The following is a 26,671-nucleotide window of genomic DNA, read 5'->3' on the forward strand; positions in this document are numbered from 1 at the left end:
TTTAGGGAGCAGTTCAACTCATACCCAGATGGCAGTTGATCTTGGCAACAGAAGTCTTTAAATTCCTTGGTTCAGAATCTTTATCTTTGTGTGGAAAAATCCTCTTTAGAATAGAAGCAAAGTAGAATTGGTCCTTGTCCTTTGAACGCCCAATTCTTCATTCCTCCAGGGATCTTTGTCTTTTCTCCAAGTCCGTTGCGGTTGGTTTGAGATCGTTGAGTTGAGGCAGAGTCGAGTCGGCTGTAGAATCAGGAGCCAGGGCTGGGGGCTGATGGATCTTGTCCCTTCTTGGCGGCGCGAAGTCTCAACTTCCCCGTGGCTCCAGGGTGCGGTCCTCTGCTGATGTTTCCTCTGCGTCCTCTTGTTGACTCGCCGCCGCGGACTAAGAACGGTGTGTTCTTCTTTCTGCCGTCTTTTATACTATCTCAGCCCATGGTTGTGTATGGGGGAGATGGTGTACGTGACTTCTCGAATGTTCGATGAGTCTGTGGAAAGTCCCAACCTTTCCCAACCATCAGCCCTTGCGTGACTCACAGCGCTACACATCATGTGAACTTATCCTTTTCCAAGGCCATCTGGCAGACTTCCTTAAAAATCCCCTACTCCTTTGCTCTGCTCAGCTTGCCTATTGCGACACAGCCTGAGAACAGGACCTCACCCATTACTTTAAATCAACACATTTCTGTTAATTCATTATAAATCATTAACACAATCATGCTATCATTTATCATTTATATTCCTCATAACTCCAAGTATGTTTTCAAATCAACATGTTCCTATAATCTCATTTGTTAATTATCAACCATGACTGTAAATCACATACATAATTATCAATCATAATCATCGTATCTTTATAAGCATTACAGATTAAAATACAAAAATACATTTCAGAAAATCATTCATTGTTTAAATGTGCACATATATATTTATTTATAATTATACTTAAATCAAACTGCAAGATTACTTATTTCTCTCAGGCCTTTATGCTCCGTTTTCTGCGTGTACCTGGGAAGATCTCACAACCCTATGCCAGTTTTCACGACACAAGGCATCACATGGCAGCAGACATTAAACACATTTCTCTGTGAGTATGTGTTTACTCATGGAGGAATGTGTAAACACTCCTCATCGTTCTCCACATTGTGGAGAACCACTCTACCCCACATAGCTCCACCAAAGCATCTCCAGCAGAGCTCATGTCCAGCAGAAGATCTACACAAAGATTCAAATCTTCTCTAACGTTGTGACCAGGTGATCAGAAACCGAGACCGGACTGCAAAGGCAAACATTAAACTTAATGCAGATGTACGTCATCGTGTCAAGCCCAACACTCTCAAAACTGACAACACCGAACTGTACCGACAACCGAAACGCAGCAAACTGGCAGCATCCTACAACAGTGACCCCTAACCTGTAACCTTCACGGCTCCATGGTTACCGCCAGCAACAATCAACATGCGATCACAAGAAACTCCTCCTTCTTCATAAAGATCAGTGCCAGTGTCCAACATTCTTCACCTGATTCTGGAAATGAAGATACAGACGTTACTGTTCCCCGACCACAGGTTCAGCCCAAACGACACCACAGACGCCCATCGGACTTAAATACCTGTGAGAAGGCTTGAAAGGATTTAAGGACTATAACTTTATCAATGCATTACTTCAACAGTTTGTGTTCAACAGTAATTAAGGGCTAATTTACATTTTGACGTAGCAGATCACACCAAATAAAATACTTGATTGGTTTTTTCTCTCAGCTCTAGATAGCATTGCTGCTTTGTGTTGATTTGTTTAGAAATGGTGCCGTTATGGTCGTCATGGAGTTGTGATGCGTCTCAACACTGAAAGACATTTTGTTTACGACAGAAGTCCAAAAAAAAAAAAAAAAACTAAGGCTGTTTTAAAATGAGAAATTGCTTGTTTAAAAAAAAAGGAGTGATGTAATGTATACAGTGATGCTAATGCATTTATGTTACAGACTGTCAGTGAACGCACCAGGAGAAAGACTGAGAGCCAAATGTGTTATAGAGAACAGAAAACATTAAGACAGATTGTAACCATGTATTGCTGTATGAGAAGCATTTCGTCTGACTTGACCAGTAAAGCAACATCGACTCCAATCCAGTTTATTTCTTTATAAATGTGCAAACATCACATTTATGTCTTTCATTCATTTGGAGGAGATCAGATCTACAGTTAGAGGATGTGTTGAAACAGGGAACCCAAACATCTGGAGACCAAGATCTACTTTTTCTGTCACCTGAGATCCTGATGACACCAAGAACCTGAGGCCAGCAGGTGTCAGTCAGTTATGGTAGATCTGAACTTTGACCTCAATATGAGAAACTTCAGCCTGACAGCAGGAACCACAGAGCTGTTAGATTAAAGCCACATCTTGTGAAGTTTAGATATTTTTCCTCCAACAGGATCCAGAGGAATCAGCTCAGATGTTGGATTTTATTTTAATGTTATTTAATGTTGCTCCTCATTTTCCACAGTGGAGCTAGAAAGGTTGATAAAGGTTATTATTTTGGAGAAAGTTTCATCAACATCAATATTTTATTTTGTCGTTAAGAATGCCCGTTGCCGTGGCAACTGCCTGCGCCCCGCAAGACGAGCAGAGATTACGTTAAAAACAACATTCAGCTCGTTATGATATCAGGTTTTCAGACTTGATATTTATTTCTCGATTATTAATAAGCTTAATAATCGCTTAGTGAAGGTTGATCAATTTAAACTCCTGCTCTGATAGTCAGTCCTTATCTGAGTCCCTTTTTTTGTTCATTGAACGGAAACGTACCAAATTGCTCAACACCTTGTTGAAATAATAATTACAGAGATTATTAATTTGAACAGGTTTTGTTTTTTTATTTTTATTCTTTAATAAAGTTAAAAAGGTTTTGGATCTTTGGATAAGAGCATCAGAAGAGGAAGTTCTGGTTTCAGCCTCTTGGCGTTCAGTTTGATCGACGTATTGATTACCTCTGTATTAAAACATTTTATGATATCAGGCAGCCGTTCATATCTTACATAGAAACAGTTTCAGCAGATAAATTTATGTAAAGGTCAAATCTTTCATTTATGCACAAACATGAACTGACATATGAACAAAAGGTGGATTAGATCTGGAGTAGGAGGGATTTCTGGTGTGTGTGTGTGTGTGTGTGTGCGTGGGTGTGTGTGTGTGTGTGTGTGTGCGTGTGTTGGTGTGTGTGTGTGTGGGTGTGTGTGTGTGTGTGTGCGTGTGTGCGTGTGGGTGTGTGTGTGTGTGTGTGTGTGTGCGTGTGTGTGTGTGTGTGTGCGTGTGTGTGTGTGTGTGTGCGTGTGGGGGGGTGTGTGTGTGTGTGCGTGTGTGCGTGTGTGTGTGTGTGTGTGCGTGTGTGCGTGTGGGGGTGTGTGTGTGTGTGTGTGTGTGTGTGTGTGTGTGTGTGTAAAACAACAACCCTTTGATGAAAATAAAAACTTTCATTATGTTCTAACATAAATAATAATCTTTTTAAACTTTTAAAAATCTATTTATATTAAATTAAAGTCAGTTTAATGCCATCTCTTCCCCCTCAACATCAGCCACTGCCCCCAGATACACTCCCCTGGAGCCGGGTCTGACCAGAACCAGAACCAGGTTACCTGAGTCCAGGTGTGCGGCAGCAGCAGGGGTCGGGTCAGAGTGTGGATCCTCCAATCAGGTCGCACCTGGAGGGAGGAGTCAGCATGAAGCTCCACCCCCTTCTGCCCAGCATCGCTGCAACCAATCAGAACGCTGGAATCCTGTTGGACACACAGAGGACCAATCAGCTGCAGGCGGGACAGGAAGCAGATACCAGAGTGAATAAACCATGAAGAGCTCCAGAACCAGAACCAGGTAACCAGTAGAACCAGTCCAGAGGGAACCATCCATCAGGTGTTCTACCTGAGTGTTTGGTGCTGTGAGTCTGTAGATGGATCCAGGCTGGAGGAGAGGAAACCATCGAGAGGAAACACCTGAGAACTGCAGCAGCACCTGGAGACACAGAGAGAGTAGAGGCATCAGGTAAACACCTGGTGGTCGTCCAGGTAACCGTCAGGTAACCTCCTCTCTCTCTCTCCTCACCTTCTCCTCCCTCTCTGGCTCCGCCTCCTTCTCCGTCATTGGCTGGTTTTTCGGGTCCCGCCCCCAGCTGACCACTGGACCAATCAGCAAAGCCGTAGCAGAGAAGCCCAGCTGAAGCCCCGCCCCCTCATCACTGCCACTAATCACTGCGTTCCTCCAGGCCACGCCTCCTTTAGACTCCACCCTAATCACCATGGAGACACAAGGACGGGGGGGCTCCCCGCCCTCATGAGCTGTTACCATGGCAACAGAGGAGGAGAGCTCTTCATCACATCGCCTTTTCTTCAGACATGAGCCTTCATCATCACCCTCCTCTTCCTCCCTCTGGTTCCTGTGGAGGTCTTCACTTCCTGGCTCCGCCCCCCTCATCCTCAGGTGTGTTGCCATGGTAACAGAGGGGCTCAGGATGATGAGGTCATCAAGAGAGAACTGCAGGTAAACTCTGTAGAAACAGGTAGAGTCACAAACACCTGACTGAGGTTGCTGGTCAGATTCCCCTGCAGCTCTGAGCATGCTCAGTAGCGCCCCCTGCTGGTTCTGGTACCAGACATGAACCGGGTCAGAACCAGCTGGTTCCAGTACCTGCTGGTTCTGTTGGAGATGAAGCCGTTCTGGTCCAGGTGTCGGCAAGATGGGAACTCTGATTGGAGGAACCGCTCCGTTACCATGGTGAAGCTCCGCACACACACCAGGCTGCCTGAGACACACACACACACACACACACACACACACCCACACACACACACAGGGAGACAAAGGGTCGGTTCTGGACCTCCACAGTGAATGATCTGGTTCTGGTCCGGTTCTCCATGATGGTTGGGTTCACTCAGCAGTTTAACATCATCATCATATTAATAAACAGTAAAATGTTTCCGTGTCTGATGGAGGAAGCAGCTCTACAGGTTTTATCTCCATCAGAGGATCAAAGATCAACCAGCTGATAATCTGACAGATTAATTTATTATTATGACAGGATTAATAATCTGCTTCTGACTTAATGATGTCAGTGAATTAAATTAGATTTATTCTGATCTCTGCTGATGGTTTTTCACTTCATTCCTGTTAGATAAAGGGTCTGATGAATGAATGAATGAATGAATGATCATGAAATCAGGTTGGGTTTATAACCCAGTAGAACCAGATCAGCTGGTTAAACCAAACTGGGTCCAGTTAGAGACTCTGAACTGGACCTGAAGATGGTGTGTGTTACTGTGTGTGTGTGTAGACGTGTGTGTGGTTCCTACCGATCCAGGCGGTGTTGAAGGCCGACCTCTGACCTCCATTCTCCTCCTCTGTGGTTTCCGTGACGACGCAGCTCACAGCTGCTGTAGCGTCTCTGAGCTCCAGGCTCTGTGTGAACTCTGACCTTTCAGAGGGGAGCTGGAGGACGCCGACCAGCAGTAGGGGGCGGGGCCTAACAGGAAGGATAACATGAGACACTGAAAGGGGGCGGAGCCTAAAGCTGGTTCTGATCCGCTTCCTCTCAACTGATAGTCCTGATGCTGAGCTTACCTGAGACTGTCTCCTGTCCTGGGGTCAGAGGTCAGCGTACTGCAGGACCAGGAGAGACCGGAGTTGACCTGAGACGAGCTGAGGACACCAGGGGGCAGCAGAGAGGACCAGCAGGACAACCGCAGGGACTGGAGGACATCTGAGACACTGAGGAGCTGAGGGACAAACGGGTCCACCTGGTACTGAGGACAGAGGGACAAGAACCCAGGTCCACCTGCTGCAGCAAACAGGAAGGGGCGGGACGGACCGCTGGCATTTGGAAATGGGACCATTGCACTCCAGAAGTGAAGGGGGCGCTGTTTCCTATATTGTCTGTGATATATCTTCACCTTTAGGAAGGATTTTCACTCTCAGTATGTTTTTAAACTTCTCTCTTTTATTTACTTCAGCTCAGCTCACAGTTTTTAACTAATTCTGTAGTTTCTGTGAACTTCTAAATCTGCTCCTTAGTCACATCTTTTCGGGCCTGATACTGCCTCTAGTGGCGTGGGGTGGTAACACAACTAATATAATTACATTACTAAATCAGAATACCAACGTCTTTATTATTAATTTAGGCATTACTGGAACCGTAAAAGATAAATTATCTTATAAAACACCATAGAGCTAATTAAATGACGTAAAGACATTTATACAATATAAATAATATATATTATAGGAGGCGTAAAAGAAATAAGGAGACATGAACTGCGACATAATGAACTATAATAAAATCCATTTGTAATGTAAACATAAGACATTTAATTGAGCAAAAGTCAATAACGAACAGAAGAAAAACTAATCTGGTTGTTAAACACACAACATTTTTTTTCCCCTCCAAGATGGCGGCGCACACAGTTGCAGCGGCTCGTTGCTCTCTCGGTCGGTGCTATGTTATGTTTGGCTGCTTGTGAACGTGTTGATTTGTGTTCCGTCATGTCGGACAAACAAAATATACAGTCGGGTCGATCTCCTGACGATCGGTGCCCACTACGAACTAGATGTTACAGCTGATTTTCAACGCTTGTTCAATATTCCGGGGGACATGGCGAGGAGCCCCGGCGCGCCGTGGATTACCATCGCAGCAGGGAGGAAGCGACGGCGGCGTAGAGAGAGAAGGCAGAAGCGGGGCTGCAGGGCCGGCCTGCTAGCTAGGCTACGGAGGCAACCACACAAACCACCGCTCCCCAGCCTGTTTCTCTCCAACGCCAGATCCCTGGCAAACAAGATGGATGAACTGAGACTACAGGCTGCATCTCACAGCGCAGTGAAGGACAGCTGTATTCTTCTGATCACGGAGACCTGGCTGCATCCAGACGTAGCGGACTCTGCCATCGAGCTAGCAGGCTACACAGTACAGCGCCGCGACAGAACGAAGGACTCCGGTAAGAGCAGAGGAGGAGGCTCTGTGTGTACCTGAACAACACCTGGTTACTAACACAGCGACTGTCATCAGCCATTGCTCCCCAGACCTGGAGTATGTGACTGTTAGATGCAGACCAATATACCTCCCCAGAGAGTTCACCGTAGTCATGGTAACCGCTGTTTACATCCCACCAGATGCTAATGCTAAATCAGCTATTGGACTTTTGCATGGCAGCATTAGCCATCTGCAGAGCATCTATCCAGATGCTGTGCACATCATAGCGGGGGACTTCAACCATGCAGACCTGAAGACGGCGCTCCCCAAGTTCCACCAGCATGTAAAGTGTGCTACAAGAGAGGCTAACACTCTGGACAAAGTCTACTCCAACATCAAGCTAGGCTACAGGGCTAGACCACTTCCTCACCTGGGTCAGTCCGATCACCTGTCCCTGCATTTAATTCCTGCTTATGCCCCCCTCAGGAAAACTGCTCCAACCATCACCAAAACCATCAAATCCTGGCCCCAGGATGCGACACAGCAGCTGCAGGACTGTTTTACAGGACAAACTGGGATGTTTTTGAACATCAGGACCTGGAGGTTTTTACAGACAGTGTACTGTGCTACATCAAGTACTGTATTGACACTGTAGCTGTGGATAAACATATCCGGGTCTTTCCAAACCAGAAGCCCTGGATGACTCAGGAGGTCCAGCGACTGCTAAAGACCAGGAATACCGCCTTCAGGTCTGGGGACAGGACCGTCTACAGTACAGCCCGAGCTAACTTGAAGAGCGGCATCAGAATGGCTAAGTCTGACTACAGGAGGAGGATAGAGGGCTACCTTGACAGCAACAACAGCAGGCAGGTGTGGCAGGGAATCCAGCATCTCACCAACTACAGGACCAACCTCGCAGCTGCGGAAGGCGACGCCACGCTGGCAGAGGAGCTGAACCTCTTCTTTGCCCGCTTTGAGGTGAAGCCAACAGAGGCAGCCACACTACACCAAGCAACCCACAACACCACACCCCTCGTTGTAGAGGAGCACGAGGTGAGGCGCACACTGCGGGCTGTCAACCCAAGGAAGGCTGCTGGACCTGATGGCGTCCCTGGACATGTCCTGAAAGACTGCGTGGATCAGCTGGCTGGAGTCTTCACCAGGATCTTCAACCAGTCCCTAGCCCTGTCTACAGTCCCATCCTGCCTGAAATCTTCCACCATAGTCCCCATACCCAAGAAACCTCACATCTCCTGCCTCAACGACTACCGGCCAGTGACACTAACCCCTGTGGTGACGAAGTGTTTTGAAAAACTGGTCCGGGGTCACATCACAGCACTTCTCCCTCCTGGCTTTGACCACCACCAGTTCACCTACAGAGCCAACAGATCCACAGAGGACGCCGTGATCACGGCCCTCCATGCTGCTCTGTCACATCTGGAGCAGCAGGGGAGCTATGTGCGGATGCTCTTTGTAGACTACAGCTCTGCTTTTAATACCATCCTCCCTCACAGACTGGTGGACAAACTGGGGGACCTGGGCCTCCCTCACTCCACCTGCATGTGGATCCTGAGCTTCCTGACCAACCGACAGCAGAGAGTTAGGGTGGGAAAACATACATCCACTGCCCTCAGCCTTAGTACTGGCTCTCCACAGGGCTGTGTGCTGAGCCCCCTGCTCTATTGTCTGTACACATACGACTGCACCTCTGCCCACCACAGCAACACCATCATCAAGTTTGCTGATGACACCACAGTGGTGGGGCTCATCTCAGGAGGCGACGAGTCCGCCTACAGGGGTGAGGTGGAGGTGCTGGTGGTGTGGTGCAGGGAGAACAATCTGCTCCTCAACAACTCAAAGACAAAAGAACTCATAATAGATTACAGGAGGAATAAAACGGACATTACACCACTAACCATTGGGGGAAAATGTGTGGAGAGGGTAGCTGATTTCCGTTTCCTGGGGGTCCACATTGAGCAGGGCCTCACATGGAACATGAACACCTTGGAGCTGATAAAAAAGGCCCAGCAAAGACTGAACTTCCTGAGGGTTCTCAGGAGGAACAGCATCAAGGAGAAGCTGCTGGTGTCCTTCTACTAGTGCTCCATAGAGAGCATACTGACCTACTGTATCTGCGTCTGGTATAACATGTCAAGAAAACTGGCATGGGGTTGTGAGATCTTTCCAGGTGCACGCAGAATGAAGGCCTGGGAAAAATAAATAAAGCAATCTTGCAGTTTGATTAAACTAATAATTAAAACGAATATATGTATGAAATACAATTTGTAAAATAAGTACAAGTAATCACATAATAACCTTCTGAAATGTATTTTCTGAAATATGATCTGTAATGATGATAACAATGTAATGATCATGGTTAATGATTTAAAAGGAATAGGTGAGAGATGTGATTTATTGTTATTGAGTATCAAAATTATGATGATTTGAAAAGTGATTCAAATGTTTTAATACAAGTTGAATGTGTTTGAATGATTTAACAAAATATAAGAGTAGTAGAAAAGAGAGACAGTTAGTAACGTTAAAATCGGCAGGATGGGTGAAGTCCGGCTGACAGGAAGTGTCACAAGCAGTTCTGAACAGATGGCCAGGAAATGGGTGAGACTGTGAGTTTCGCTACGATCAACAAGTTAGGGGACAATGGGGCAAGAGTCAGCAGACAGGAGGGGCCATCGGGGCTTTCCATGAAAAACAGGAACCAACGGCAGATGTTCAGGAAGTAACGAGGACCAAAAACTCCCCACACACACATATGGTGGAAAAGTGTATAAAAACGAGTTGAAAAGAGGAACCACCGTTCTTAGTCCGTCGGCGTTGAAGAGGAGTCAACACAGGAAAGCAGAGGGACCGCGCCCAAGAGCCACGGGAGAAGTCCGGACTTCGCGCCGCTAAAAAGGGACAAGACACCGATTGCCCCATCCCTGGCTCCAAATTCGACAGTCGGTCCTGCCTCAACCCCAAATATTGCAACGGACTTGGAGAAAAGACAAAGGTCCCCGAGGGATAAAGAGTTGGGTTTTCGAAGGATTTGAACCCGTTCTGCTTTGCATCTATTCTAAGGAGGATTTTTCCATACAAGGACAAAAACTCTGACCAAGGTTCCTGGATGGTCCTGTTGCTAAAGATCCATTAATGATCGGGCGTGAGTTGAATCTGCTCTCTAAAAAATCTACCTTAGAACCTGTGACATAAGTAAGGGAAAGAGACAGAATGGTATGGTTATACATGTGGATTATATTATACTGCTCTCGAATTATCTACGATTGATTATTGATTTGTATGTCACATATCCCTGCTTAAGCTTGCTTAATAAATTTATACTATAAAATTCTAATGAGGTTGGTGGACATTGGAATTAATTGAGTCATTTGATCATTTTTCTGTTCTTTTAATTAAGGTAAAACTAATGTACAAGATTCCAGTAAATAGGAGGCTTCATACTTTCCTTTGGTGAGTGCAAATAATGACCCTGGGACTTAAATCCAAGTCACTAAACTTAATCTAGCCGGTTCCAAGAGCGAGTTATATTTTAGAAAGTGGGCTACCGTTAACAGAAGTGGTTATTGGAATTATGCTGCTGCGAGGGCTACTCAGCTGATTGTTTCTTAACTGAAAAGGGTCATAACTTCTGGATTGGAGGTAGTTAGAGCTAGACGAATCGCTTTCGCCACCAGTTTGAATAGATTATCTCTTATAGATCTCTTTCAGGGTAATACCCAGGTCTCAGAGATTTTCCGGACCTGTTAGACAGAGAACTGGTCAGTAGACAGCCCAGGAGAAGTAGTGAGGAGTGGGTGGGGCTGGCTATTGCGTGATAACAGACAAACAGCAGCACTGCGACTCAAAGGAAAGCTCTCAAAGGGTTGTGAATACAGCCCAAAAAATCATTGGCTGCCCTCTCCCCTCACTGGAGGACCTGCACAGCGACCGCTGTCTAAGAAAAGCACAACACATCACAAAGGACACTTCTCACCCCGGACCTTCTCTGTTCACACTGCTGCCTTCAGGCAGAAGATACAGAGCAACCAGAACCAGAACCAACCGTCTCAGAGACAGTTTCTACCCGACAGCAATAACAAAACTAAATGCAATCAAAAACAACCATTAATCATCATGAATGATGGATGTGAGAATGTGGCTGTTCTTATTTAGTGGGTTTTTTGTGTTGTTGTTTTTTACGTTATTTGTTAATTCTTACATTGTGTGTGAATTGTGAGACAGTTATTTTTTGTTTTTAAGCACATGCACTGACTGATGGCACCTTTTAAATTTCGTTGTTCTTGTGACAATGACAATAAAGATTTATCTATCTTATCTTATCTCATTGTCTTGTACACAACCTCTAGTTAGGTAACCTCAAGAACAGTTCTTAAAGATGTAGCCAGTGTTTTTAGCAAAGTTGAGCTGGCTTCAGAAGAACAGGCTCAAGGATTTCTGACTAGGAAGGAACCGCCGGCTTATCAGGAACATAAACAAGCTGATACAACATCGACTGGAGACGGAGCGACTGGTTCCCTTCCTCCTTCTCCCCTCCCTCTCTGCTCTCCCACTCATTCACAGGATTCACAAGATACACATGGAGAAATGTCTTCTGGACCGGAGTTTCTTAAATTTACAGATGGAATGAATCAACAGGTTGTACTTGGGACGTCTCTCCTTAGCGCTCACGTAGCAGACCTCACTTCATTTAAGCCACCTGACTCTAACGTCCCAGAGGATCCATCACTCTGCGTTTCTGAGGTCTGAGGCCGGGGTCCAGACTTTATCTTTACACCCTTCTTGCTCCAGAATGTGTCTGGCCCCTCGGCACTGCAGAACAGGACATTACCTGTCCGGATCACTACAAGAAAATTTACAAGAAACAGAAACATAAAATACAGGGGACCTAATTCAAACATCAGACTGATCCCCTGCCTAAAGGAACCTCAGACTGAAGATTTCTTGGCCTCCAAGTCACTTAAACTCTTTTAAATACCAGATCTCTCTGTGCTAAAGCTCTATTAATTAATGATTTCATCACTGAGCATAATATCGATGTTATGTTTCTGACAGAAACATGGTTGAATGATAATAATGAATCGATCGTACTAATTGAATCTGCGCCTCCTAACTACAATTTCTTCAGTGAGAATAGAAAACACAAAAAAGGAGGAGGCGTGGCTTCAATATTTAAGAATACCATAAATTGTAGTAAAATCTCTTTGGGTCACTTCACCTCTTTTGAGTATCTTGGAATTGAGGTTAAAGGCCAGAAACAAACTTTGACTGTAACTTTATACAAAACTCCAACTTTTGTGGAAAATTTCTTTACTGACTTGAATGAACTTCTATCTCTTATATGTATTGATTATGATTGTTTAATAATTGTTGGTGATTCAACATTCATGTTGACAACCCCCAAGACAGAGGGGCAAAAAAGCTCGCTAATATTTTAGAGACTTTTGGTCTAACACAACATGTCAAACAAGCAACACACACTCAAGGACACACACTGGACCTGGTTATCAGTAAGGGTGTGAATATTTCCAATGTCTCTGTAAATGATGTCGCCTGTCGCATCACTTCCTGTTATCTTTGAAAGTTCTTTATCTTTTAACCCACTTGGACAAACAGCAACCATCACAAAACGTTCTCTCACTGAAAACACAGCAGAAACTTTTAATCAAATCTACTCTTCTTCCTCACCCTTAAGCTGTAATGATGTAGATAAGTTGGTAAATGATTTTCAGTCTAAAGTCTCAGATATTATTGATTCCATTAAAATGAAGGTTGTGTCTGGTAAAAAGAAATCTCCATGGAGAAATTCACAAACAGTTAGATCTGCAAGACAACTCTGCCATAGGGCAGAACGAAAATGGCGTAAAACTCAACTCCACGTTCATTGTGACATCTATAAAGAAAGACTACGTAACTATCATTTAACACTAAAACATGCAAGAGAGGCTTTCTTTGCAGATGTCATAAACAAAAACATTAACAATGCTCCAGCTTTATTTGCAACAGTTGACAGAATCACAAACCCTCCTGTGACGTTACCGCCTGAATTCCAATGTATTGCCGCCTGCAACCAGTTTTCCAGCTTCTTTTCAGAGAAAATTCAAAAAATCAGAGGATTAATCTGAACATCCACTATAAAGTCAGTACCAGTGCTGAGCCCAAACAAAACAAATACAGGAAAAATGACCCAATTTCAACTACTTAATTATAAAACCCTACAGGAAATTATAAGTCAACTAAGCTCCAGTTCCTGCTGTCTGGATGTCCTAGATCAGGCATGTCCAATTTTATACGGCCCGGTTCGGTTCGGTGACCTTTGACCCCATCCAATCACTGAACAGATGCTTAGAACAGATAAATGTGTGGATGTGCCAAAACTTTCTCCAGCTGAACAGAAACAAAACTGAAGTTATTATTTTTGGACCTAAAGAGGAACAATCTAGAGTTATAGATCTAGAGTTATAGATCTAGAGTTATAGATCTAGAGCTATAGAGCTAGAGTTATAGATCTAGAGTTATAGATCTAGAGTTATAGATCTAGAGCTATAGATCTAGAGATATAGATCTGGAGTTATAGATCTAGAGTCATAGATCTAGAGCTATAGATCTAGAGTTATAGATCTAGAGCTATAGAGCTAGAGTCATAGATCTAGAGTTATAGATCTAGAGTCATAGATCTAGAGTTATAGATCTAGAGTTATAGATCTAGAGTTATAGATCTAGAGTCAATGCACAGCTTCAGTTATTAAAACTAAAAACCAGCGATCAGCCTGAAACCTGGGAGTAGTGATGACCTCTGACCTGAACCTCCAGAGCCACATAAAGACAGTTACAAAGTCGGCCTTCTATCACCTGAAGAACATTTCCAGGATTAAAGGACTAATGTCTCAGCCAGATCTAGAGAAACTCATCCATGCCTTCATCTTCAGTCGTATTGATTATTGCAACAGCGTCTTCACAGGTCTGTCCAACAAATCAATCAAACAGCTGCAGCTGATCCAGAATGCTGCTGCTGGCATTCTGACTAAAACCAGGAAGATAGAGCACATAACACCAGTTTTAAAGTCCCTCCACTGGCTCCCTGTAGCTCAAAGAATAGACTTTAAAATACTGTTGTTAGTTTATAAATCACTGAACGGCTTAGCACCACAATACATTAAAGATCTGCTGTTGTTGTATCAACCTTCCAGACCTCTCAGGTTCTGGTTCTGGTTCTGCTCTGCATCCCCAGAACCAGAACCAAACGAGGAGAAGCAGCTTTCAGCATCTATGCACCACAAATTTGGAACAAACTTCCAGAAAACTGTAAAACAGCTGAGACACTGACTTCTTTTAAATCTAGACTAAAAACCCACCTGTTTAGGATTGTATTTGAAATGTAATCAATTACAAATTTATTGATGGAACTTGACTTAATGCTATGTTTTGATTATTGATTCTATGTTGTTTTGTGTTTCTGTATTTGATATGATGTAAAGCACTTTGAAATGCCTTGCTGCTGATATGTGCTATACTAATAAAATTTTATTGATTGATTGATTGACTGTCCAGGAACAACACAAGGAATTTAAAATTAGCCTCAGTTTCAACATGTTGGTCATCAAGAGAAACTGGAGCCTCTTTCAGGTTTTGTTTATGTCATTTAATTAGCTCTACTTCCTAAAGGAAATGAAAAGGTATGTTCTTTAGTGAGGGACTTTATCTTTTACGGTAATGCTGAAATTAATAATAACAAGTAGCTGGGCAGAGGGAAGTCTGGGCCTCCCTTCTGAAGCTGCTGACCCCGCGACCCGATCCCGGATAAGAGGAAGAAAATGGATGGATGTTTAAATAAACCGATCAGCAATATGGGGGCTAATCTGTCATTTTTTGTCACAGATTAGCAGCACCAGATTTTATTAATAGTAAATAATAAAGACATTGTGCTATTCATATTTAGTACTGTATTTATATATATATATATATATATATATATATTTTTTTTTTTTTCCATTTTTTTCTCCGAAGAGTTTTTGCAGCACTAGTGGCTCGTATTTTTTCTACAGTAGGCAGACAGGAAGGAGGGTGAGCAGAGGGGGGAGGACATGCGGCAAAGGTCGTCCGGACCGGGAGTCGAACCCGCGACGTCCGCGTCGAGGACTAAGGCCTCCAAGCGTGGGGCGTGCTAACCCCCTGCGCCACCAAGGCACGCCCCAGTACTGTATTTATATTAATTGTGTTACCACCCCACGCCACTAGAGGCAGTATCAGGCCCAAAAAGATGTGACTCAAGAACAGATTTAGAAGTTCACAGAAATCTACAGAATCTGTTAAAAACTGTGAGCTGAACTGAAGTAAATAAAAGAGAAAAGTTCAAATACATGCTGAGAGTGAAAATCCTTCCTAAAGGTGAAGCTGTCATGAAACGGTGCGGTGTAGGTGCTGGTGAGGCAGACGCTTGTAGACCCAGGTAAAGATGAATAATGAATTTTAATAATGAGTGTCCAAAAGGTTCACACAACCAGGCAGCACGACTGAGCAGAAGCCAGGGCTCAACGCCGGTAGCAACTGGTAACATGAATGGACAACACGAACGCACATTAGACGCTGAATTGACAAGGACCCGACAGAGACGCTGAGACACAGGTGACACTAAATACACACGGGGTAATTACAGAAACGAGACACACCTGGGAACCAATCAAGGGGAAGACAGAACAACACGAAGACTCAGAGACACAGAAAACTCGAAATTAACACACAGAAAACACAGAACATGACAGAAGATATATCACAGATAATATAGGAAATAGCGCCCCCTTCACTTCTGGAGTGCAATGGTCCCACTTCCATATAAGGTCAGAGACTGACAGCGGTCCGTCCCCTTCCTGTTTGCTGCAGCAGGTCGTTCTCACCTGGTCCAGAGGACAGCGGTGAGGCCTGTCCAACATCTCAGAGTAAATGTCTCTCTGTCCTCTCTGTGTCCACAGAGTCTCTGATAGTTTCCAGGACAGGAGACAGACGCAGTGAGGAAGAGGAGGATGAAGAGGAGGACAGGGGGGCTCGCTGGGGACCAGACTGGAGACAGAGGGACAGTCAATGGGACATGTTGGAGACATGAGACGCAATCTGACAAAGTGACGCCATGTTTGTTATTAATTATAAAAACTACGACAGAAAAGATGAAAGAGTTTCACAGGAAAAAGTTTTAATTAAAATAACATCTAGAAAGCAGGAAGTAGATCCGCTCTGTTAGCTTGGACAACATTAGCATGTAGCTGAGCTGCAGTTTGGTGTTTTTAGCTCTAAAATAAAACACACACATAGTTTCTCTATCTTTGTGGGGACTTTCCACTGATTTCCACTCATTTCTACAGTCAAACCAAAACTCAGTTCACATCTTAACTCTGAACCCAGAAAGTTTCCCCTTATGGGGCCCAAGAAAATGTTCCCACAAGGAGCAAAAAACATATTGTACACAGAAAAAGGCACACACACACACACACACACACACACACACACTGACTGATCCTCAGCAGATGTTTAAATGTTCTGACCATCACTTCTATAAATGATGATAAAAATCTTCTGTTTGGGTTTTTTACGCTCTTCCTGTGTGGGAAACGTTTTTATGGTTTTGGTGTTGATTCCTAATTGTGAAGTAAAATTAGAAAAAAAGAAAAGAAATAAAGTCAAAAGGAGAAAATGACCAGAAAAAGAAAAGACCTGAGCTCACTGTGTTTCACACAGACAATAAGGAAAAAAGCAGAAAATAAAAACAGAGAAGAAGAAGTTTGGCGACTGATCAGATCTTGGTGGATCTGCAGACGGTCAGGCAGAAACTGAGTTATGAGTCGGACTGATCTGGACCAAACCGGACCTCCAGCTGAACCATTAACACCTGCTGGCATGACTGGACTGAAGAGTTGGATTATATTGATTGATTGATTGATTGATTGATTGATTGATTGATTGATTGATTGATTGGTGATTTTTATGACTGATGGTGAACTTGGTGTTGATAGAAGTTCAACTATTAATTTATTGAGGATTAGATTAATAAAAATAATAACTTGAAGATATTTATATATTTATAAAATAAATATTCATGATTAATATTGAAAAGTAACATGTTTATATTTAAATAAATATAAATATTAATTTGAAATGTTGCACATTAAAGTTAAAGAATTAACTTTAATTACTTTGTGGTTTGTTTATGATCATTTATATAGTTTGTTAACATTTTCTTTGTAGTTTGAGTGAAATTAATTTATAGTAACTTAAGTACAGATTATTAATACTTATTTTTCTCTTTTGGGTTTGTTTAAAGGTTTTTCTTCTTCTTTACCAACTGTAAAACAATATCCTGACACACTGATAAATAAATGGAGGATAAATGAAGGAAACTGTTTGGTCCTCCGAGTGAAATCTAGTTGATAAAATCTACATAGATCCATCCATCGTTTCTCAAGAGGAGAAGATGAACAAACTAAAGGAAAACTGGAGAAAAATCAGAATCTAAGTGGTTAAAGTTCACCTGTTTATCAGTTTATTTCCCCGTTGCCATGGCGATTTGTAGCCGCTGTAATTTATAAATAAATTATCCAATAAACAGAAACTAATTTCCTCGTTTGTTTGTAGGACATTTTATTAATGATTTTTATCATTAATAGGATGAAATATTTCATAAACAATAAACTAATTTTAACACAATCAGTTATGAAAATCTAATTATTTAAGGCAGAGGAACCTTCAGAACCTGGTAGAACCCTGCAGAACCCTGTATACAGGCTGAAAGCTGGTCGGACCGGTCCGGACCAGAACCATCACCTGTGGACCAGCTGGGAGGCCAGGCTGTAGGTCCAAAGGTACTGGTCCACTCCTCTGTTGCTCTGCAGCAGTAACCGTGGCAATACTCCATCTCCAGGGCAACCGGGCTCTCTGGAGGCTCCCCCCACCCGGCTGAAGGCCGACACCCTGAGGGAGGAGCCAAGGCAGCAGCAAAGCATGCTGGGAGGGAAGTCAGGGCTCGGCCGGAACAGGAAGTGGACCTGATGCAGCTGGAGGACGGAGAACAGAAGGTCAGGGGTCAGATCGGAGGTCAGGGACCAATCAGGGACCAATCAGAGTTCAGCAGCAGCGCTCACCTCCACCTGGTCTCCGGGTCTCAGTTTCCTCCTGGCTGGCGGCTGATAGGCCAGGCAAAGCCCCACCTTCCTGTCCAGCAGGTAAAGCCCCGCCCCCTCACTCACCACCTCCGTCACTGTGCCCTATCAGAGGAGAGGGGCGGAGTTTAGCTCTCAGGTAAACATTGCAGGTGTTTCACTGCAGGACCAGATTCACTGGAGAACATCTGGACCAGAACCGGACCGGCAGGTCCAGAACCGGGACTGGAGCAAAGGGTTGTTACCAGGGTTTATGGGACAGCCAATCAGAGGCCTGCTACATAGTGACGGCCAATGAGAAGCCTGCTAGATAATGATCATGACTGGTTCTGATTGGACCTGAACTACATAAAGATCTGAACATTTAGCATTAAATGAAAACCATAGTTTGAAAACTAAAGGCAGAAAAATAATTTCCTAACTTTAAAGCTGCCAGAGAAAATATTTATTATATCTAAATATTAAACCCAGTGGGGCCATTGGTGTCTCTGGAGGTCAGGGTTCATGACCCCTGACCTCTGGGGTTCCACAGTGGAAACAACTGATGCAGACAGACATGATGCTGCATCCCAGTTATAGTTGCAACTGGGAAATTCTGACTTCCCAGTTTTAAAATCATCAGCAACACAAGTCTGATTTCCCAGTGGGAAACTGGGAGAAGCTCCAATTGACCCAGTTACCATTTACAAGGCCGACTTCATGCTTCAATATGGCCGCTCTTCCTGTAAACAGTTCAATATGGCCGCTCTTCCTGTTAACGGTTCAATATGGCCGCTCTTCCTGTTAACGGTTCAATATGGCCGCTCCTCCTGTTAACAGTTCAATATGGCCGCTCCTCCTGTTAACAGTTCAATATGGCCGCTCCTCCTGTTAACAGTTCAATATGGCCGCTCCTCCTGTAAACAGTTCAATATGGCCGCTCCTCCTGTAAACAGTTCAATATGGCCGCTCCTCCTGTAAACAGTTCAATATGGCCGCTCCTCCTGTTAACAGTTCAATATGGCCGCTCCTCGCGTCAACACAGGAAGTCGGAATCTGAAATCAGCGCTACATTTAGCATCTGCTGCTCTAAGATGAACAAGTTCAAACTGGAGTTAGCAGATGGAAATAAATATGAAAATTATCTTTAATACTGTAGTAACAGCCAATCAAAAGCCTCCTAGATAAAAACAGCCAATCAGAAGCCTCCTACCTGGTAGCTGATGACTCTGGAGCGTTTGATTCTCCCTCCTGATTGGACAGGAAGCTCCTCAGGCTCCGCCTCCTCCTGGTCCTTCTGCAGCTGGTCAGAGTGGGCGGGGCCAGTAACAGAGAGGGGGAGGGGCTGCGGGTCCTCTGGGTGTGTGTGTTCCTGTGTGTGTGTAGCCTCAGAGTGTGTGTGTCCTGGTGTGTATCCAGTGTGTATCTCTGAACGGTCGGTCACACACAGCACGCTGTTTCCTCTCCATCCTCTGAGGACACACACTCTGAGAGCCGTAACACACACTGTGACACCAACACACACACACTGGGCCCACCACAGCCTGCTGCCCTGCACACACACACACACACTATTCCATGATTGGTTCTCTGAGCAACTGAATATTTGTGACATCATCCAGCCAATCAGAACCATGAATCACCATCATAAGTTCAAAGGTCAGCAGACTGTTGCTGATCAAACTGTGGCCAAGTTTGCCTGTCGCCATGGCAACACCAGGTGGTCTGACATCATCAGGATGCCATCACCTGTCCTGATGATGTCATCAACCAGCCAGGTGGACACAGAGACACCTGAGAGGTTAAAGGTCACAGAATGACGGCGGCTCAGAGGAGGAAGGAGCCAGGCATCATCATCATCATCATCAGTAGAGCTACTGGTTCTGATGGTTCTGACTGGTACCGATGGTTCTGATGGTTCTACTGGTTCTGATCTCCACCAGAACCCTCTCCCAGTACCGGCCCACCAGGTCGGGTTGCCTACCTTCACCAGAACCGGAACCGTCTGCTGTTGGTCGTCCAGACAGAAGAAGAAGAAGCAGCTTCCTGAAACCTCCAGCAGGGGGTGCACCGAGCCCACCTGACCCCACACTGACACCCGCTGACCTCTGACCCTGAGACAGAGAGAGGACAGAGGCAGAGAGGCTGGTTAGAACCAGAACCAGAACCAGCAGAACCTCCATCAGCTGATGAAGCTGATGATGAAGAGGAGACTAAAAACACCTGATGCTGCTGAACCAGGAGAGGAAATTATTCAGGGTTCTGATCAGTTATTGATCTATAAGAACCTGATTGATCAATGTGATCACTGATAACCAATAACCTGATATTTCACTCAATAATCAGAGGATGAAGGGATAAAACTGCCATCATCATCATCATCAATGTGAATCAGACATTAATGATCAAATCATTATTTAAATCTGATCAGATCAGATTATCAGTTTTATCAGGTGTAATATATGAAACCCCCAGCAGGTGGCGACCTGTGGATAAATGGGTCATCAGAGTCATGATGCATAAATAATTAATTCTTCTAAACTGTTTAGTTTTTTCTTTAACAGTGAGAAATTATTGAAGTTAATTATGATAATTAATTACAATTTAAATATTTATGGTTACTTTGGTGAGTTTCAGTCATCAATCAATAGATCAATAGATGTTGCTTTAAATTATTATTATTTTCTCTTTGATCTTGTGGAATTAGATAAATTTAACTTTCATTTAAATCAAAGATCTAAGAAATTATCAGTTATTATTTTATCTATAATTCTGACAGAAATAATCAATATTATTAACAAAGAATCAGTTTGTTCAGAAACAAACAAGCTGAACTGATCAATGATCAATATCCAGATATTTGCTGCTGCAGTTGTTACAAATTTTAAACGATCCAATAATAATTGATCTGATATTTTATTAAGGGAATCTGATCAGTTTTCTCTGGATTTTGAACCAGCTGATGTTATTAATAAATCATTAATTCTGAATTAAATCATGTTTAACGAGAATTAAACTTGATTTAATAAAATAGTTTCTATTATTTATGTTTTCTAACAACCATCTGAAGCCTAAAATAAATTTCATTAATCAAAGATTATTATTATTTATGAATCTCATTAGTTGATTTATTTTTCTTTTACATTTTGTTATTTTTAACTCTTGCGACAGACTGATGACCTGTAGAGGTGACCCCGCCTCCAGGTGACCCCGCCCCCAGGTGACCCCACCTCAAGGTGACCCCGCCCCTCGCCTGAAACGTCTCGCTGGAGAGGAACCAGAACCTCCTGACCCACCAGGTACAAGATGTTAGAAAATGGATGATGGATGAATCCTAGATAAACTGTAACTCGTCTATTTCCAAATGATCAATACATTATAAAATATCCACAGTATAAATATGGTAAACAGTAAAAATGATCATTTTATCTAAACTAGATAATCAATAATTAATCAATCTAATTTATTGATTAATTAATTAATGATATGAACTTTAATCATCAAATCTTTGTTTTTATTCCTCTGCTGCAATTTCTATTTTTATTCTGATCACCGACTGGATCAGAAAAAACATTAAACAGAAAATTAATTAATTCATATTTAACTGGTTCTGGTTCTAACTGGTTCTGGTCCAGTCAGAGGTCAGGTGACCCACCTGTTCCTCAGAACACCTGCAGCTTCTCTGACGCTCAGCGCTCCATCAGGCCCCGCCCCGCCATCAGGCCCCGCCCCTCTCAGTCCAGCAGCCAATCCCAGCTCAGCTTTGGGTCCCAGCAGGTCAGGAGAGCCAATCAGCTCCAGGTGTCCTCTCTCCTGGTCCCGCCCTGAGGCATCATGGGGGATGTAGTTCCAGTGAGGCAGGAAGGAGTGACGGTTCATCCACCGGGGGGACGGAGAGGTCAGCTGGAGATACAGAGGTCAGAGAGAGGTCATTTAGAGGTCAGTCAGGTGAGGCAGAGCGGAGTCCATCAGGGTCAGAGGTCAGCTGAAGGAACCAGAACCTCTGACCATCAACCCATCAAGCTGAAGGTTCTGGTGGTTCTGATGAAGAGGTTCTGGACCAGAACATGAGATTATTCAGAGATTAACCAGAACCAGATGATAGAACGCCACCATATAAAATAATCTGATTTAATCTGTTTTAGTTCAGGTTTATTTTTTCTGTCAGAGAAAATTAAAATAAAGTAAAATCACATTTTGTTAAAGCAGCTGGAGCCTCTGCTACAGGATTAAGATTAAAGTTATTAATAAAGTTTTATAACATTAAAACCGTCTGTTACAGAGTTTACCCCAGTATCAGCCTGGAGAGCAGCTACTGGTCTGACTGGGAGGAACCAGCAGCTACTGGTGAGAGGTCAGAACCAGTAGCTGCTGGTGAGAGGTCAGAACCAGTAGCTGCTCCCAGTGAGGCAGCAGCTCCAGTACAGCTGGTGTTAGCATGTTAGCATGCTAGCAAAGGGTTCAGGCTTCAACAAACAGTAATGACAAAGTAACTTTGAAAAAGTAACTTAGTTACTTCACTGATTATTGGATTTGGAAAGTAAGGATAAAAATAATCCCATTTATCTCTCCCAGGATAAGAGCTGCTTGTTTTTATTTAGAAATTAAATCCCGTTTTTAAATAATCCAGACTGCAGATGTTTTCACTGCGCTGAGCATCTTACTGGCTGAACTGAGAGAGAAAGTTCAGTTTATAGTTTTTATAGTCGATGCATTGAACAGAGAGCGCCACCAATCAGTCTGCTGGCGCCTCGGCTTCATCTCTGAAGTTTACTTCACCTCGTAGTCGAGCAGGAGGCTGGTTTAAGTTTTTTATTTCTATTCTATTTTTGCACCATATCAAATCATTTCTCTTCTTACTGAGGCAGAGTTGATGTTTGGATATCAGGAAAACTCGTCCCATAAACCTCAGGCAACCAAAACAGTTTCTGTGGCGCTTATTAAAAACTCAATAAATACAAACTATTATATGATATATTCAGAAATATAATAATCAGAAATCATTCTTTAGGTGGTGCCTGGTAGTGATGTGTAGCATTTGAAACAATATGTGAACAAGGAAAACTTTCTAAAAACCACCAGAATCCCAGTTTACAATACCAGCTTGAATAAATGAACTAAAATCCTTCATGAAAATAACATAAATGTTTTAATGTGTAAAGCTGCTACATTTAGATTCACTAAAGCCTCGTATTAAAATATCCCACATCAGGGGTCGGCAACCCGCGGCTCTTTAGCGCCGCCCTAGTGGCTCCCTGGAGCTTTTTCAAAAATGTTTGAACATGGAAAAAGATGGGGGTGGGAAATATATATTTTTGTTTTAATATGGTTTCTGTAGGAGGACAAACATGACACAATCATTCTTAACGTTTTAAAATGCTATTAAATGTGTAGAATAAATATTACATTTCAACATTTCTGTCAACAAAGATTTGTGTCATAGCTTGTGACACGTTTCTTTCAGCTGGGCGGAGCGAGGCAGGTGGTAAACAAACTGACAGGAGTGTGGTTGGGTCATGGAGAACAAAGGGGAAAAATAGCCGAGGAGAAATTCTACAATTCTTGGACCGAATCATTTGCATTCATTGCCAAAGCAGAAGGTTTACCTGAATGTTGCTCTGCAGCGAGAAGTTGTCAAATAACAAAAAGAGCAAAAAGAGTACCGTACTTTCTGGACTATAGAGCGCACCTTACTATAAGCCTCACCTACAATTTATTTTCGTACTGTGATGGAAAAATGACTACAAGTTAACATCTGCTAGTCATGTTATATGAATGATTGTGAACTCTCACCAAAAGAACCATTTGGTTCCATGTAGAAGGTTGGAAGTTGTTTTCTGCAGCTGCATCAGAACCAGACTGTCTCTCCTTTGTTTTAATTCTTTATCTTTGGTATAAAACTCATGTGTTTCTCTGCCTGGCAGCTTTTCATCCAGACCTGCTTCATTACTGATTGTCTCTGTATTCTGATCAATATATGAATAAACCTGACTGAGTGATTTTACCTGAACAGTGATTGGAAATAGTTTTTTTTCCACGACAGTTTGGTGCCGTGACCCGGATCCTTCGACTGGACATCTGAGGACGTCGACGAACAGCGTTTGGTACCAACCTGGACTAAACTCCAGCCTCAAAGCTCGATTTAAGAGAAAAGGTCTGTTGGTTGGCTCCACGGCTCCAGCGCTGGGATCAATGAACTCAAAACCAGTTATCAGGTGGGAAACTCACTCAGGCTAATAAATTAATTTTACAAATTCTAAATTATTAAATCTAAAATAGTAAAGGATCCGATAAACCTTTCACCCTGGGGAATAGAGATTGAAGGTGTTAAGAGGAAACGTTGGGCTAAAATCCCACGGGGAAAATAATAATAAAAATAAATAAAATAAAAAAATATATAAAAATAAACAAAAATAATAAAAACATAAATCCGGAAATGCAAACTAGAGGAACAATTATGTTTGATCCAGTGGCCAGCCTATAACAAATATTTTACTCAAGACCTAAGATTTAAAGAGTGGCTAGAAAGAGGTTTAACAGCGTTATGCGAAGTCCTTAAAGATGGGCACTTCAAAGGTTTCCAGGAACTACAGCAAGAATTTGCTCTAAGAACTCAAAACCATTTTAGATATTTACAATGAAGGGATTTTTATAACAAAGAGATAAAACACAGAGTAGGTCAAAATGAAAATGGGATTGTCAAAATGCTGATCGAGACCTATAAGGGTAAAAAACACAGAACAGTGTCCTTACTGTATAAACATCTATTGGAAAATAGAGGCACTAATACTTTGGATATTAAAACAAAATGGGAATCGGAAATTCTGCTAACGGAAGACGACTGGTTGAATATCTGGAAGACCCAAACTACGACATCCTCTTCCAGAGTTTGGAGAGAACATTGTTGGAAAAATATAATCAGATTTTTTATAACACCCAAAACTACCAGTAAATTCAAATCTACTGTTCAACCGTGTTGGAGAAATTGTGGAGCATTTAATGTTAATCATGCCCATATTTTCTGGCTTTGTCCTAGAATTACACAGTTCTGGAAGGAAATACACAAAAAGATTGTAATAATATTAGGTTACATAATACCTAAGACCGGTCTGGTTTTATATCTTGGCCTTTTGGAGAATGTTGTTCTTAATAATGACTGTTATTTGTTTAAAATTCTGCCAAAAAGGTAATAACTAGGAAGTGGTGCCAGTCTGACCCTCCCACCACAAAGGAAGGATTCAGACTGTGAACTCATTATATGAGAAGGAGATTCTAACACTGAGGACACAAGAAGAGCAACGTGAGGACAAATGGGAAAATGGAGAAACATCACATCAACGCTACAGGAGTAATTTTGGATATGAACGGTAAATTCTGGAATAGGAGTCTCCCCCCACTGGCTTATATTTGTTTTGTTTGTTCTGTATTTTTTGTATTGTTTGATTTTTCTTTTTGAAAGTATTCTAAAAATTTTCAATAAAAATAAAGTTATATATAAAAAATAATAATAATAATAATAAAAACATAAGTGGGGTGTGAATCTCTGAGCATGGCGAATGGTGTGGAGTCCGGAACGGGAGTTCCCTTCTCCAGTCGCCCCTGAACTAAACCGCAGATCTACAAGACTACTGATGGAAAGCTTATAGTAGAGGATGAATTTTTAAACTTTCTTGTGGTCAAAATCAAGACTATGTGTCAGGAAGAGCTGGTCCTGCTTGCATCAAACACATTTGACTTTGAGTGGATCGAGTCCTCTAGAATAGTCCTGTTTGAACTGTGTTCCAATTCTAAGCAGCGGTACGTGGCCTTCAAAGGGAATCAGAAAGCTGCAAATGCCATTAAAAGCTGTTTAAAAGTTTTGAATGAGTGCGGGGAAGCTATACCACACTTTGTCTCCCACTTCCTGGATGAGCTGCCGCCTGTGACGTTCAACAGCCTGGATGTATCCAACCTACTTAGCAAGATGGAGCATTTACAGAGCGAGGTCTGTGCCCTAAAGCATACAGTGTCACACCAAGTGGACGTTGAGGAGGAGTGGCGTGAGGTTACCACTACCATTGACCGCAGAGTTGTGGCAATGGAACGACATTTGGTGCCCGGCGGTGGAGGATCCAGCAGTATGGATACACCTGCTCCAGGAATACCCAACGCCAGTGACATGACAATGGATGTGAACGTCTCTGAGGAGGTGGCGGCATGCATGGATTCTGTTCCAACAAACTGTGTTACCGCTGATAATGCAGCTCTGCCCGGGAATGGGAACTACACCGACTATTCCAGGAATATTGCTGAGTCTGTCAAGGGGAGTGATAACCGATACTGTACTGTAGATGCGTCCACGAGTTCACCCACATGGAACTTGGTGGTGAAACAAGGGCGGCGTATGAGAACCAAGAGCCATCCAGCTCCGTTAAAACGCCAAGTCAAATCTGAGCGTAAAAGACCAGCACCTATCATTGGTACTGGTGCTCAAAGCACCATAAAAGTGGTAAGAACGAAGCTTGTAACTGTCTTTGCAATGAGATTTCTTCCAGATCTTGATGATGATACACTAGCAAACTATCTTAAAGGAAAACTTGAACGTGATGT

At 43.0% G+C, this 26,671-nt stretch overlaps 1 protein-coding gene across 1 annotated transcript; it reads right to left on the bottom strand.

Moving 5' to 3' along the window:
• Nucleotides 1-3,448: 3,448 nt before the first annotated feature.
• LOC116716743 (CST complex subunit CTC1-like) lies at nucleotides 3,449-21,962 on the bottom strand. The gene is made up of 12 exons (XM_032557565.1): nucleotides 21,738-21,962; nucleotides 20,067-20,196; nucleotides 19,296-19,634; nucleotides 18,086-18,208; nucleotides 17,769-17,998; nucleotides 15,851-16,013; nucleotides 5,603-5,784; nucleotides 5,335-5,504; nucleotides 4,673-4,787; nucleotides 4,091-4,532; nucleotides 3,911-4,000; nucleotides 3,449-3,768 (listed from the first exon to the last, which is right to left on the bottom strand). Exons 1-12 carry the CDS (start codon nucleotides 21,959-21,961, stop codon nucleotides 3,538-3,540), a joined length of 2,439 nt encoding a protein of 812 aa, XP_032413456.1. The 5' UTR covers nucleotide 21,962; the 3' UTR covers nucleotides 3,449-3,537.
• Nucleotides 21,963-26,671: the final 4,709 nt, after the last annotated feature.

Source organism: Xiphophorus hellerii, unplaced genomic scaffold (genome assembly GCF_003331165.1).
Source record: "Xiphophorus hellerii strain 12219 unplaced genomic scaffold, Xiphophorus_hellerii-4.1 PGA_scaffold_85__1_contigs__length_250000, whole genome shotgun sequence".
NCBI classification, from domain to species: Eukaryota; Metazoa; Chordata; class Actinopteri; order Cyprinodontiformes; family Poeciliidae; genus Xiphophorus; species Xiphophorus hellerii.

What these genes read in the sequence shown, in the direction of transcription:
- LOC116716743 (XM_032557565.1), bottom strand. Translation starts at nt 21,961, where the DNA reads ATGAACCGTCACTCCTTCCTGCCTCACTGGAACTACATCCCCCATGAT. An exon ending in GCAGGTGTTCTGAGGAACAG is followed by an intron (nt 20,197 to 21,737) that starts GTGGGTCACCTG and finishes TCTCTGTCTCAG; the next exon opens with GGTCAGAGGTCAGCGGGTGT. An exon ending in AGGACAGGAGACAGTCTCAG is followed by an intron (nt 5,505 to 5,602) that starts GTAAGCTCAGCA and finishes CCTTCCTGTTAG; the next exon opens with GCCCCGCCCCCTACTGCTGG.